Source organism: Rhinoderma darwinii (assembly GCF_050947455.1).
Source record: "Rhinoderma darwinii isolate aRhiDar2 chromosome 2 unlocalized genomic scaffold, aRhiDar2.hap1 SUPER_2_unloc_57, whole genome shotgun sequence".
Taxonomy (NCBI): Eukaryota; Metazoa; Chordata; class Amphibia; order Anura; family Rhinodermatidae; genus Rhinoderma; species Rhinoderma darwinii.
Window position 1 is genome coordinate 278,683 of NW_027461726.1, and position 16,289 is coordinate 294,971.

The window sequence follows — 16,289 nt, forward strand, 5'->3', positions numbered from 1 at the left end:
GCCAAGATCGAGCGTCTAGGACTTACGGTTAAGGAATTAGCCTCAGAAACATGGTTCTGGACATGCTGCCAATTGCTCGCCTGGGAAACATGCAGAGAAGTCCAAGATAGTTTTTTTTAGACTGGCTGCCACGAGCTGAATCGAATGCAGCCAAGAGCGAGCGTCTAGGACTTACGGTTCAGCACACTGCTCCCTGTACATATTACCACACACTGCTCCCTGTAGATATTACCACACACTGCTCCCTGTATATATTACCACACACACTGCTCCCTGTAGATATTACCACACACTGCTCCCTGTATATATTACCACACACACACTGCTCCCTGTAGATATTACCACACACACTGCTCCCTGTAGATATTACCACACACTGCTCCCTGTATATATTACCACACACACACTGCTCCCTGTAGATATTACCACACACTGCTCCCTGTAGATATTACCACACACACACTGCTCCCTGTAGATATTACTACACACACTGCTCCCTGTACATATTACCACACACACTGCTCCCTGTAGATATTACCACACACACTGCTCCCTGTAAATATTACCACACTGCTCCCTGTAGATATTACCACACACACACACTGCTCCCTGTAGATATTACCACACACTGCTCCCTGTACATATTACCACACACTGCTCCCTGTACATATTACCACACACTGCTCCCTGTACATATTACCACACACTGCTCCCTGTAGATATTACCACACACTGCTCCCTGTAGATATTACCACACACACTGCTCCCTGTAGATATTACCACACATACTGCTCCCTGTAGATAGGGCCACACACACTGCTCCCTGTAGATATTACCACATTTGCATCCTCAGGACGCAGGTACTACTGAATACTGTGGCGGAGCAGGAAACTCCAGCCAGGACGCCATGTCTATTCACAATCACGTTTCTGTGGTACTTACAGCAGAGCCAAGTGTAATCTCGCGAGATCTCGCTGTAAATGACCGGTTACAGGGAGATTACGCTTTGCTCTGCTGTAAACGTTAATGAAGTGTCGGGATTGTGAATAGACATCGCGTCCTGGCTGGAAGGAATGTCTATTCACTGTCTAAACACTTCAGTAACGTTAATGTGTCAGTATAAGACAGCAGATCGTGAACAACGCAGTGTCACTATGCACTGACTAAATGAATGTCTATTCACTGTCTAAACACTTCAGTAACGTTAATGTGTAAGTGACTGAGCCCAGGCTAAGTGTAGAATCCCCAGTCAGAGGGTTGCCGACGCTCTGGCCGGGTATTCCGCTCCCGGAGGAGTGAATGGCAGAGCAGGGCGCGGAGAGTTTCCTGCTCCGCCACAGTATTCAGTAGTACCTGCGTCCTGAGGATGCAAATACAATTGAAAATGGCCGGGACAGTTATTTGCCGGGACTGTCTCTGTAAATTTGGGACAGTCCCGGCAAATTCAGGACTGTTGGCAACTATGAGAATATGGCGACACTAAATAACATTGTTTTCTAACAAAAAGTTATTTCTATGTAAATATCGCACATCATGAAAAAAAACATAGAAATTTGGTATCGTCCCGCAGAATCTAATCCTCGCACCGCGGGACCGGCAGAAAAATAACCAAGAAATAGATCTGAGGGAACAACTAAACCCGTCCTGGTGATTAAGGGGTTAACCTGCGGTGCGGATTATAGACACGCAGGATATCGCATTTATACCGCGGATTCGCTGCGCATTTGTTGCAGAATTTCCACATTAAGTGCAATGGAAAGTCAAGTTCTGCAACAAACGCCATTGTTCCCAGAATCCTCTGCGGCTCCACCGCGTGTTCACAGCAACGCTGCAGGTTACACATATATAAAAAAGAAGGCGTCATGTGACCCTTGCAGCCAATCACAGGCTGGAGAGGTCACATGTCATTATAGGGGTCACCTGGACACAGCCGGAAGAGCAGGGACGTGTTGCTATGGTAACGCTCGGAGAGGTGGGGATCGGCCTTGTTGTATTTCTGTAGTAGATATTCTGGAGGATTATACGTCCACCATTTGGGGTGAATATTCGGGGTGATTTCCTTGCGTGTTGTGGGTCGTATTCGCTACGTGTGAACATTCCCTTAAACCGCACGGTGAACGACATGAACAAGAAATGTATAAAGGTCAGTGAATAAGTTGTATGTCCCGAATATTATGTCATTACAAAACACGACTCGTCCCACAAAACATCCGACCACTACAAAGACCAGAAATACCCCAAAGAGGCCGGCACTGGAGGGGTTAAATCTGGGCTAGGAGTCCAGTGGGCGGGGTCACTCAATGATTGACAACAGAGAGAACACCCGACCAGCGCTGCTCTTTACCTCATCACGTAACAGCTGAAGGACCTGTGATGACGTCACCACCAAGTGACAGGAAAAGGCGGAGCTTATTAGTGGAGAGAGGCGGAGGTGGAAGGACCTGGGATATCAAGGTCACGTGACCGCGGCATCAGGGGGGGGGGGGTTTAGACGTTTGAGCGATGTATGAAGGACATGTGTGATGATCAAGTGACATGAGAGGTCCTGAGCATCATATGAGCGATGAAGGAGTGATCGGTGCTAAACTGTGCAAAATATAATGTGTTGAAGTAAAAGGACCTGTGATGACATCAACACCACGTGACTGGGACGGGAGGGGTGGAGCTTATCATTTGAGAAAAGTGGTGGAGGAAAGACCTGTGAAGCTGATCACGTGACATGTGGGGCGGAGCTCTGTGAGTGGTCGGTCTCCTGTACTATGTTGAGAAGCGTTCATGATTACGTCACATGAGGGGTGGGGCTATGCCTCCTCTCCAGTTATAAGCTCCGCCTCTCTTGTCCCGGTCACATGGTGGTGACGTCATTACTGGTCCTTCAGCTGTTGCCGTCTATGAGGTAGAGAGCAGCGCTGGTCGGGTCTACATGACTTCCGGTCACCGCTGTTGTTTAGTGTTCTCTCTGTTATCAGTCAGGAGGTTTCCCATGATGCAGTAGTAAGGTTACATGAGGTCATTTCTGTCCGGTTTTGGTGCGTTTTTGTCTGGCACAGTGTTGGTAATTATTATTATTTATTATTAGCGCTGTAAATATGAAATACAGGAGGGTTTAACCCCTTGGTGACATCCGATCTATAGTATTATGCTGTACGTGCGCCGTCACACTAGAAGGAGCGGAGCCTGCACCGTACACGACTACTGACAACCGCCTGCAACCGCCAAGATCGGAGACAGCGCAATCCCGGCCGCTTAACCCCTCAGATACCGTAATTAATAGTGACCGCGGCATCTGATCAGTTAGAGATCGCGGCTTCCTCTGTCCTCCGAAGAAACTGCGCGATGCCGACCGGTTATATAAACCCCCCTCACCCCGCGCAATCACCGGAAATATAAACCCCTCACACCGCGAAATCACCGGAAATATAAAACCCCTCACACCGCGCAATCACCGGAAATATAAACCCCCTCACACCCCGCAATCACCGGAAATATAAACCCCTCACACCGCGCAATCACCGGAAATATAAACCCCCTCACACCGCGCAATCACCGGAAATATAAACCCCCTCACACCGCGCAATCACCGGAAATATAAACCCCCCACACCGCGCAATCACCGGAAATATAAACCCCCCCCACACCGTGCAATCACCGGAAATATAAACCCCTCAACACCGCGCAATCACCGGAAATATAAACCCCCTCACACCGCGCAATCACCGGAAATATAAACCCCCTCACACCGCGCAATCACCGGAAATATAAACCCCCCACACCGCGCAATCACCGGAAATATAAACCCCTCACACCGCGCAATCACCGGAAATATAAACCCCCTCACATCGCGCAATCACCGGAAATATAAACCCCTCACACCGCGCAATCACCGGAAATATAAACCCCTCACACCGCGCAATCACCGGAAATATAAAACCCCTCACACCGCGCAATCACCGGAAATATAAAACCCCTCACACCGCGCAATCACCGGAAATATAAACCCCCCACAGTGCGCAATCACCGGAAATATAAACCCCTCACACTGCGCAATCACCGGAAATATAAAACCCCTCACACCGCGCAATCACCCGAAATATAAACCCCTCACAACGCGCAATCACCGGAAATATAAACCCCTCACACCGCGCAATCACCGGAAATATAACCCCCCCACACACCGAGCAATCACCGGAAATATAAAACCCCTCACACCGCGCAATCACAGGAAATATAAACCCCTCACACCGCGCAATCACCGGAAATAGAAAACCCCTCACACCGCGCAATCACCGGAAATAGAAAACCCCTCACACCGCGCAATCACCGGAAATAGAAAACCCCCACACACCGCGCAATCACCGGAAATATAAAACCCCTCACACCGCGCAATCACCGGAAATATAAACCCCTCACACCGCGCAATCACCGTAAATATAAACCCCTCACACCGCGCAATCACCGGAAATATAAACCCCTCACACCGCGCAATCACCGGAAATATAAACCCCCTCACACCGCGCAATCACCGGAAATATAAAACTCCTCACACCGCGCAATCACCGGAAATATAAAACCCCCCACACCGCGCAATCATCGGAAATATAAACCCCCTCACACCGCGCAATCACCGGAAATATAAAACCCCTCACACCGCGCAATCACCGGAAATATAAACCCCTCACACCGCGCAATCATCGGAAATATAAAACCCCTCACACCGCGCAATCACCGGAAATATAAACCCCCTCACACCGCGCAATCACCGGAAATATAAACCCCCTCACACCGCGCAATCACCGGAAATATAAACCCCGCTCACACCGCGCAATCACCAGAAATATAAACCCCTCACACCGCGCAATCACGGAAATATAAACCCCGCTCACACCGCGCAATCACCAGAAATATAAACCCCTCACACCGCGCAATCACCGGAAATATAAACCCCCTCACACCGCGCAATCACCGGAAATATAAAACCCCTCACACCGCGCAGTCACCGGAAATATAAACCCCCTCACACCGCGCAATCACCGGAAATATAAACCCCTCACACCGCGCAATCACCGGAAATATAAAACCCCTCACACCGCGCAATCACCGGAAATATAAAACCGCCCACACCGCGCAATCACCGGAAATATAAAACCCCTCACACCGCGCAATCACCGGAAATATAAACCCCCTCACACCGCGCAATCACCGGAAATATAAACCCCTCACACCACGCAATCACCGGAAATATAAAACCCCTCACACCGCGCAATGACCGGAAATATAAACTCCTCACACCGCGCAATCACCGGAAATATAAACCCCCTCACACCGCGCAATCACCGGAAATATAAAACCCCTCACACCGCACACTCACCGGAAATATAAAACCCCCACACCGTGCAATCACCGGAAATATAAACCCCCTCACACCGCGCAATCACCGGAAATATAACCCCCCCCCCCACACACCGCGCAATCACCGGAAATATAAACCCCTCACACCGCGCAATCACCGGAAATATAAACCCCTCACACCGCGCAATCACCGGAGATATAAACCCCTCACACCGCGCAATCACCGAATATATAAAACCCCTCACACCGTGCAATCACCGGAAATATAAACCCCTCACACCGCGCAATCACCGGAAATATAAAACCCCTCACACCGCGCAATCACCCGAAATATAAACCCCCCCCCCACACACCGCGCAATCACCGGAAATATAAAACCCCTCACACCGCGCAATCACCGGAAATATAAAACCCCTCACACTGCGCAATCACCGGAAATATAAAACCCCACACACCGCGCAATCACCGGAAATATAAACCCCTCACACCGCGCAATCACCGGAAATATAATACCCCTCACACCGCGCAATCACCGGAAATATAAACCCCCCCCCCACACACCGCGCAATCACCGGAAATATAAAACCCCTCACATCGCGCAATCACCGGAAATATAAAACCCTCATACCGCGCAATCACCGGAAATATAAACCCCCTCACACCGCGCAATCACCGGAAATATAAAACCCCCTCACACCGCGCAATCACCGGAAATATAAAACCCCCTCACACCGCGCAATCACCGGAAATATAAAACACCCCACACCGCGCAATCACCGGAAATATAAAACCCCCCACACCGCACAATCACCGGAAATATAAACCCCCCACACCGCCCAATCACCAGAAATATAAACCCCTCACACCGGGCAATCACCGGAAATATAAAACCCCCCACACCGCGCAATCACCGGAAATATAAACCCCTCACACCGCGCAATCACCGGAAATATAAACCCCCCCCCACACACCGCGCAATCACCGGGAATATAAAACCCCTCACATCGCGCAATCACCGGAAATATAAAACCCTCACACCCCGCAATCACCGGAAATATAAACCCCCTCACACCGCGCAATCACCGGAAATATAAAACCCCCTCACTCCGCGCAATCACCGGAAATATAAAACACCTCACACCGCGCAATCACCGGAAATATAAAACCCCTCACACCGCGCAATCACCGGAAATATAAAACCCACTCACACCGCGCAATCACCGGAAATATAAAACACCTCACACCGCGCAATCACCGGAAATATAAACCCCTCACACCGCGCAATCACCGGAAATATAAAACCCCCCACACCGCGCAATCATCGGAAATATAAAACCCCTCACACCGCGCAGTCACCAGAAATATAAACCCCCTCACACCGCGCAATCACCGGAAATATAAACCCCCGACACCGCGCAATCACCGGAAATATAAACCCCCTCACACCGCGCAATCACCGGAAATATAAAACCCCTCACACTGCGCAATCACCGGAAATATAAACCCCCCCACACCGTGCAATCACCGGAAATATAAACCCCCTCACACCGCGCAATCACCGGAAATATAAACCCCTCACACCGCGCAATCACCGGAAATATAAACCCCTCACACCGCGCAATCACCGGAAATATAAACCTCACACCGCGCAATCACCGGAAATATAAAACCCCTCACACCGCGCAATCACCGGAAATATAAACCCCCCCCCCCCACACCGCACAATCACCGGAAATATAAACCCCTCACACCGCGCAATCACCGGAAATATAAACCCCTCACACCGCGCAATCACCGGAAATATAAAACCCCTCACACCGCGCAATCACCGGAAATATAAAACCCCCCACACCGCGCAATCACCGGAAATATAAAACACCCCACACCGCGCAATCACCGGAAATATAAACCCCCCACACCGCCCAATCACCGGAAATATAAACCCCTCACACCGCGCAATCACCGGAAATATAAAACCCCCCACACCGCGCAATCACCGGAAATATAAACCCCTCACACCGCGCAATCACCGGAAATATAAAACCCCCCCCACACCGCGCAATCACAGGAAATATAAACCCCTCACACCGCGCAATCACCGGAAATATAAAACCCCTTCACACCGCGCAATCACCGGAAATATAAAACCCCTCACACCGCGCAATCACCGGAAATATAAAACCCCTCACACCGCGCAATCACCGGAAATATAAACCCCTCACACCGCGCAATCACCGGAAATATAAACCCCTCACACCGCGCAATCACCGGAAATATAAAACCCTTCACACCGCGCAATCACCGGAAATATAAAACTCCCCACACCGCGCAATCACCGGAAATATAAACCCCCCTCACACCACGCAATCACCGGAAATATAAAACCTCTCACACCGCGCAATCACCGGAAATATAAAACCCCCCACACCGCGCAATCACCGGAAATATAAAACCCCTCACACCGTGCAATCACCGGAAATATAAAACCCCTCACACCGCGCAGTCACCGGAAATATAAACCCCCTCACACCGCTCAATCACCGTAAATATAAAACCCCTCACACCGCGTAGTCACCGGAAATATAAACCCCCTCACACCACGCACTTACCGGAAATATAAACCCCCCCACACCGCGCACTCACCGGAAATATAAAACCCCTCACACCGCGCAGTCACCGGAAATATAAACCCCTCACACCGCGCAATCACCGGAAATATAAACCCCCTCACCCGCGCAATCACCGGAAATATAAACCTCCTCACAACGCGCAATCACCGGAAATATAAACCCCTCACACCGCGCAATCACCGGGAATATAAAACCCCCTCACACCGCGCAATCACCGGGAATATAAAACCCCTCACACGCGCAATCACCGGAAATATAACCCCCTCACACCGCACAATCACCGGGAATATAAAACCCCCTCACACCGCGCAATTACCGGGAATATAAAACCCCTCACATCGCGCAATCACCGGAAATATAAAACCCTCACACCGCGCAATCACCGGAAATATAAACCCCCTCACACCGCGCAATCACCGGAAATATAAAACCCCCTCACACCGCGCAATCACCGGAAATATAAAACCCCTCACACCGCGCAATCACCGGAAATATAAAACCCCCTCACACCGCGCAATCACCGGAAATATAAAACACCCCACACCGCGCAATCACCGGAAATATAAAACCCCCCACACCGCACAATCACCGGAAATATAAACCCCCCACACCGCCCAATCACCAGAAATATAAACCCCTCACACCGCGCAATCACCGGAAATATAAAACCCCCCACACCGCGCAATCACCGGAAATATAAACCCCTCACACCGCGCAATCACCGGAAATATAAACCCCCCCCCACACACCGCGCAATCACCGGAAATATAAAACCCCTCACATCGCGCAATCACCGGAAATATAAAACCCTCACACCCCGCAATCACCGGAAATATAAAACCCCCTCACACCGCGCAATCACCGGAAATATAAAACACCTCACACCGCGCAATCACCGGAAATATAAAACCCCTCACACCGCGCAATCACCGGAAATATAAAACCCCCTCACACCGCGCAATCACCGGAAATATAAAACACCTCACACCGCGCAATCACCGGAAATATAAACCCCTCACACCGCGCAATCACCGGAAATATAAAACCCCCCACACCGCGCAATCATCGGAAATATAAAACCCCTCACACCGCGCAGTCACCAGAAATATAAACCCCCTCACACCGCGCAATCACCGGAAATATAAACCCCCGACACCGCGCAATCACCGGAAATATAAACCCCCTCACACCGCGCAATCACCGGAAATATAAAACCCCTCACACCGCGCAATCACCGGAAATATAAACCCCCCCACACCGTGCAATCACAGGAAATATAAACCCCCTCACACCGCGCAATCACCGGAAATATAAACCCCTCACACCGCGCAATCACCGGAAATATAAACCCCTCACACCGCGCAATCACCGGAAATATAAACCTCACACCGCGCAATCACCGGAAATATAAAACCCCTCACACCGCGCAATCACCGGAAATATAAAACCCCCCACACCGCGCAATCACCGGAAATATAAACCCCCCCCCCCACACCGCGCAATCACCGGAAATATAAACCCCCCACACCGCCCAATCACCGGAAATATAAAACCCCCCACACCGCGCAATCACCGGAAATATAAACCCCCCACACCGCCCAATCACCGGAAATATAAACCCGTCACACCGCGCAATCACCGGAAATATAAAACCCCCCACACCGCGCAATCACCGGAAATATAAACCCCTCACACCGCGCAATCACCGGAAATATAAAACCCCCCCCCACACCGCGCAATCACAGGAAATATAAACCCCTCACACCGCGCAATCACCGGAAATATAAAACCCCTTCACACTGCGCAATCACCGGAAATATAAAACCCCTCACACCGCGCAATCACCGGAAATATAAAACCCCTCACACCGCACAATCACCGGAAATATAAACCCCTCACACCGCGCAATCACCGGAAATATAAACCCCTCACACCGCGCAATCACCGGAAATATAAAACCCTTCACACCGCGCAATCACGGAAATATAAAACTCCCCACACCGCGCAATCACCGGAAATATAAACCCCCCTCACACCACGCAATCACCGGAAATATAAAACCTCTCACACCGCGCAATCACCGGAAATATAAAACCCCCCACACCGCGCAATCACCGGAAATATAAAACCCCTCACACCGCGCAATCACCGGAAATATAAAACCCCTCACACCGCGCAGTCACCGGAAATATAAACCCCCTCACACCGCGCAATCACCGTAAATATAAAACCCCTCACACCGCGTAGTCACCGGAAATATAAACCCCTCACACCACGCACTTACCGGAAATATAAACCCCCCCACACCGCGCACTCACCGGAAATATAAAACCCCTCACACCGCGCAGTCACCGGAAATATAAACCCCTCACACCGCGCAATCACCGGAAATATAAACCCCCTCACCCGCGCAATCACCGGAAATATAAACCTCCTCACAACGCGCAATCACCGGAAATATAAACCCCTCACACTGCGCAATCACCGGGAATATAAAACCCCCTCACACCGCGCAATCACCGGGAATATAAAACCCCTCACACGCGCAATCACCGGAAATATAACCCCCTCACACCGCACAATCACCGGGAATATAAAACCCCCTCACACCGCGCAATTACCGGGAATATAAAACCCCTCACACCGTGCAATCACCGGAAATATAAACCCCCTCACACCGCGCTGTCACCGGAAATATAAACCCCCCCCACACCGCGCAATCACCGGAAATATAAAACGTTCTATCTCACAAAATGGCAACGCAAAACAGTTTTTTCTTTTTTGAACAAATTTTTCTTTCCTTGTAGAAGATAAATATATAAATTTGGTGTCGTCGTAATTGTGTTGAAGAATAAAGGTAACAAGTCATTTCTACCGCATGGTGAACGCCGCAAAAGCGAAACCCAAAGTACAATAGGATTCACTGCGTTTTCCGCTATTCCAGCCCACAATTGTTTCCTCTTTCCCAGCACATTATAGGGGACATTAAAGGGGTTTTCCACGATCGGACAACTGATGACCTTCACCAGATAGGTCATCGGTATATGATCTGTGGGGGTCCGACACCCGGACTCTGCACCGATCATCTGCTCCAGCTGCCTCCGTTCACCAGACGTCCATGCTGAAAGCAGATGCTCCGGTCACGGAATAGAGCGGTCGTGCTGCAGTGTTAAAGTGAATAGGAGCAGAGCCTTTAGTTCTGCAGAACGTCCGCTGTGCAGTGGTCGGAGCCATTTGCTTTCGGCTCCAACTACTGCATACCGTTCAAAACATCCGGCAGCAGGAGCAGCTGATCGGTGCGGGTGTCGGACCCCCACCATCATATACTGATGGCCTATCCAGTGGAGGTCATCCGTTGTCCGATCGTGGAAAACCCCTTTTAAAATTACTTCACGTCCAGCACAAGACATGTTCTCATACGGCTATGCCAACGGAAAAACAAAAAAGTTCTGGCTTTTGGAAGGAGGGAGGAAAAATTTGAATTGGCTGCGTGTCCAAGGGGTTAAGTACATAAGAAGAGACAAACATTAATGAATGACAGACTGGTCCAGAGGGAGAGAGAACCTGCCCTCGTAGACTGCACTCTACAAGAGAAGGAGAGACCCTGCCCGTGTAGACTGCACTCTACAAGAGAAGGAGAGACCCTGCCCGTGTAGACTGCACTCTACAAGAGAAGGAGAGACCCTGCCCGCGTAGCCTGCACTCTACAAGAGAAGGAGAGACCCTGCCCACATAGACTGCACTCTACAAGAGAAGGAGAGACCCTACCCGCGTATACTGCACTCTACAAGAGAAGGAGAGACCCTGCCCGCATAGACTGCACTCTACAAGAGAAGGAGAGACCCTGCCCACGTAGCCTGCACTCTACAAGAGAAGGAGAGACCCTGCCCACATAGACTGCACTCTACAAGAGAAGGAGAGACCCTACCCGCGTATACTGCACTCTACAAGAGAAGGAGAGACCCTGCCCACATAGACTGCACTCTACAAGAGAAGGAGAGACCCTGCCCGTGTAGACTGCACTCTACAAGAGAAGGAGAGACCCTGCCCGCGTAGCCTGCACTCTACAAGAGAAGGAGAGACCCTGCCCACATAGACTGCACTCTACAAGAGAAGGAGAGACCCTGCCCGTGTAGACTGCACTCTACAAGAGAAGGAGAGACCCTGCCCGCGTAGCCTGCACTCTACAAGAGAAGGAGAGACCCTGCCCAGATAGACTGCACTCTACAAGAGAAGGAGAGACCCTGCCCACGTAGACTGCACTCTACAAGAGAAGGAGAGACCCTGCCCACATAGACTGCACTCTACAAGAGAAGGAGAGACCCTGCCCGCGTAGACTGTACTCTACAATAGGAGAGAGACCTTGCCCGCGTAGACTGCACTCTACAAGAGAAGAAGAGACCCTGCCCACATAGACTGCACTCTACCAGAGAAGGAGAGACCCTGCCGCGTAGACTGCACTCTACCAGAGAAGGAGAGACCCTGCCGCGTAAACTGCACTCTACAAGAGAAGGAGAGACCCTGCCCACATAGACTACACCCTACAAGAGAAGGAGAGACCCTGCCCACATAGACTGCACTATACAAGAGGAGAGACCCTGCCCGCGTAGACTGCACTCCACAAGAGAAGGAGAGACCCTGCCCGCGTAGACTACACTCTACAAGAGAAGGAGAGACCCTGCCCACATAGACTACACTCTACAAGAGAAGGAGAGACCTTGCCCACATAGACTGCACTCTACAAGAGGAGAGACCCTGCCCGCGTAGACTGCACTCTACAAGAGAAGGAGAGACCCTGCCCGCGTAAACTGCACTCTACAAGAGAAGGAGAGACCCTGCCCACATAGACTGCACTCTACAAGAGAAGGAGAGACCCTGCCCACGTAGACTACACTCTACAAGAGAAGGAGAGACCCTGCCCGCGTAGACTGCACTCAACAAGAGGAGACACTGCCCACATAGACTGCACTCTACAAGAGAAGGAGAGACCTGCCCACATAGACTACACTCTACAAGAGAAGGAGAGACACTGCCCACATAGACTGCACTCTACAAGAGGAGAGACCCTGCCCGCGTAGACTGCACTCTACAAGAGACGAGAGACCCTGCCCATGTAGACTACACTCTACAAGAGAAGGAGAGACCCTGCCCACATAGACTGCACTCTACAAGAGGAGAGACCCTGCCCGCGTAGACTGCACTCTACAAGAGACGGGAGACCCTGCCCACATAGACTACACTCTACAAGAGGAGAGACCCTTTCCGTGTAGACTGCACTCGACAAGAGAAGGAGAGACCCTGCCTGTGTAGACTGCACTCTACAAGAGAAGGAGAGACCCTGCCCGCGTAGACTGCACTCAACAAGAGGAGACCCTGCCCACATAGACTACACTCTACAAGAGAAGGAGAGACCCTGCCCGCGTAGACTGCACTCAACAAGAGGAGACACTGCCCACATAGACTGCACTCTACAAGAAGTGAGACCCTGCTCGCGTAGACTTCACTCTACAAGAGAAGGAGAGACCCTGCCCACGTAGACTGCACTCTACAAGAGAAGGAGAGACCCTGCCCGCGTAGACTGTACTCTACAATAGCAGAGAGACCCTGCCCGCGTAGACTGCACTCTACAAGAGAAGGAGAGACCCTGCCCACATAGACTGCACTCTACAAGAGGAGAGACTCTGCCTGCGTAGACTGCACTCTACTATAGGAGAGAGACCCTGCCCGCATAGACACTACAAGAGGAGACAGTAGTTGAGGGTAGAAGCTGGTCATCCGGTGGAGTAGTGGCAGCCGGTTATTTTAGGGTGTAAGCTTTTCTGAAGAGGGGGTGTTCAGGTTACTAGTGAAGGTTTGGATGGTGGGAGAGATCTGATGTGTTGGGTTAAAGAGTTCCAGAGTATGGGGGATGCACGGGAGAAATCTTCTAGACGATGATGTGAGGAACAGATAAAATGAGAACAAAGAAGGTCTTGTGAGGACCGGAGATTATGTGTGGGGAGGTATCAGGAGATTAGGGCAGAGATGTATGGAGGGGATGGTTTGTTGACAGCCTTGCATGTCCTTTTTAATATGTATAACTTAATTTAGTAGGCAATGGGTGGCCAGTGACCGCAGAGGTGGAATGAGGGGAGTGGTAGATTTACCCTTGCAGCTGAGTTGAGAATTGGTAGGAGGGGTGCAATGGTGTTAGATGGGAAGCCACAGAGAAGGATGTTGGAGTAGTCTAGACAGTAGATGATGAGGGCATATATACTAGCATGTTTGTCTGTTCGAGGAAAGACTGACTTCAAGAGAGTTTTTGAGGTGGAGACAGCAAGAAGTGGTAAGCGCTTGGCTGTGCTATTTGAAATTAAGGATTATCCCAATGCAGCGGACCTGTGAGACTGGGAAATGTGTGGAGCCATTAACTGTGATTTGATAGTTCTGGTAAGGGGGTTGAGTGAAGTGGGGAAAAGATGATTCCGTTTTCTCCATGTTAATCTTAAGGAAGTGGGAGGTGAAAGAGGAGATAACTGTTAGACACTCTAGATAGCAGGGAGGTAACATCAAGACCAGAGGTAAATTTGACCAAAATTTTAGATGGAGAAGAGTAAGGGATTCAGAACACTGAGACCCATAAGGGAGCAATAGTAAATCTTTAGTTGGTAAACTCCGCACATGCTCGCAGGACTGGCGGGACCTTCCGCACATGCTCGCAGGACTGGCGGGACCTTCCGCACATGCTCGCAGGACTGGCCGGACCTTCCGCACATGCTCGCAGGACTGGCGGGACCTTCCGCACATGCTCGCAGGACTGGCCGGACCTTCCGCACATGCACACTTGACCGCCGGTTCCCATTAACCATGGTTAGTATCTGTCTTTCAGATGTGAATAAAGTTACTATCCGGTAAAATAATCTACAAGGAAAAGGGGAATACTATAATAATTAAGAATTTTAGATGTCTCTTAAGATCCAGGATCTCTGAGGTAACTTCTAATATCTGTAAAAACTTATATTAGGGGTGTATTCATTCATAAAGGGCATCTGTCACATTGACCACCAGTCTGATCTGTTGGCAGCAGATTATATAGCAGGAGGACCTGAGCAGATTGTGTCTCTCCATTCACTTCTATAGGAGTTACAAGAACCGCCTAACAAGGAGAAGATGTTTCTCTCAATGATCAATAAGTGAGGTTCTATATGTCACACATGATGTTGTCCCCTGTATGATCTCCATCTTCTCCTTTCTTCATAAAGACGTCTGCAGTACTAGATCCTCCAGTTTTCTCATCTTCTGCTCCACAACGTATCTTCTCCTGAATGACCCACCAAGGATGGACAAGGACAGGAATGAGATGAGCAGAAGAATATTAGACTTCACCTTGGAGATCATCTACCTGTTGAGCGGAGAGGTAAACTTTTCTATATTATAGAACAAGTCCCACATAGGGAAGGGACAATACATAATAGGAAGAATCCAGTGTCCTGTATAACAGCGTCCAGACCTTCCAAGTGACGTCAAGAAGCTGAAGATCAGCCACCAATATGGTCAGTGATGTGTCATGTCACCAATGCAGCAATAGTAATGTTGTAGAGCAATGAGAATGACCAGGAACCAGGAGGATCAGGATGACATCTATATAGAAACATAGAAGATGACGGCAGGAGGAGAGCACATGGTCCATCTAGTCCCCCAATATTATATCCTTTTTAGTTTTGGCCTCGTTCTATTTTCTCAATGTCTTTTTGTAGGTGAGGTCTCCAGTATTACAGATGTGGGGTCACTAGAGGTCTATACAGCGGGGTCACAATCTCCCTCTTTCTACTGAGGGGGGAATACTGTGTTCAGTTCTCTAAGTGTCTCTCTCCATACACAGGAGTACACAATAGTGAAGAAGACATCGTGTGACTGTACGACTCCCATCATCCATGAGTCAGGAGGATGGAGCAGTAGTCCCATCACAGAGCCTCCCCCTCACTCCCGGATACATGAGAAGAAGATCTTAGAACTGATCTACAAGATGACTGAGCTGCTGACTGGAGAGGTGACACTGCTGGGAAATTCTACAGTAACAGCACTGGAGGTGTTTGGGTAATGACTGTATCATTGTGTATGTCAGGTTCCTATAAGGTGTCAGGATGTTCACACAGCGTTTTTTGTAAGGTAGAAAATATCTTCCTCAAAATTCCTTCAGGAATTTGAAGGCAGATTTTAAATTGACAGCGTTGTTTGAGGGTTTTGTTTTTTTTGCGTGATTTTTTAAGCCGTTGAAGCTAACGGAAAAGACGTAGGCAAAAAAAGCTCCAAGCCAACGCCACAGGTATT

General features: G+C 49.8%; 1 protein-coding gene across 1 annotated transcript; it reads left to right on the top strand.

Annotated features, from left to right (window-relative positions):
* The first annotated feature begins 1,928 nt into the window (after positions 1–1,928).
* On the top strand, positions 1,929–16,059 carry LOC142681473 (oocyte zinc finger protein XlCOF29-like). The gene is made up of 3 exons (XM_075847293.1): positions 1,929–2,143; positions 15,221–15,375; positions 15,841–16,059. Exons 1-3 carry the CDS (start codon positions 2,134–2,136, stop codon positions 16,057–16,059), a joined length of 384 nt encoding a protein of 127 aa, XP_075703408.1. The 5' UTR covers positions 1,929–2,133.
* Positions 16,060–16,289: the final 230 nt, after the last annotated feature.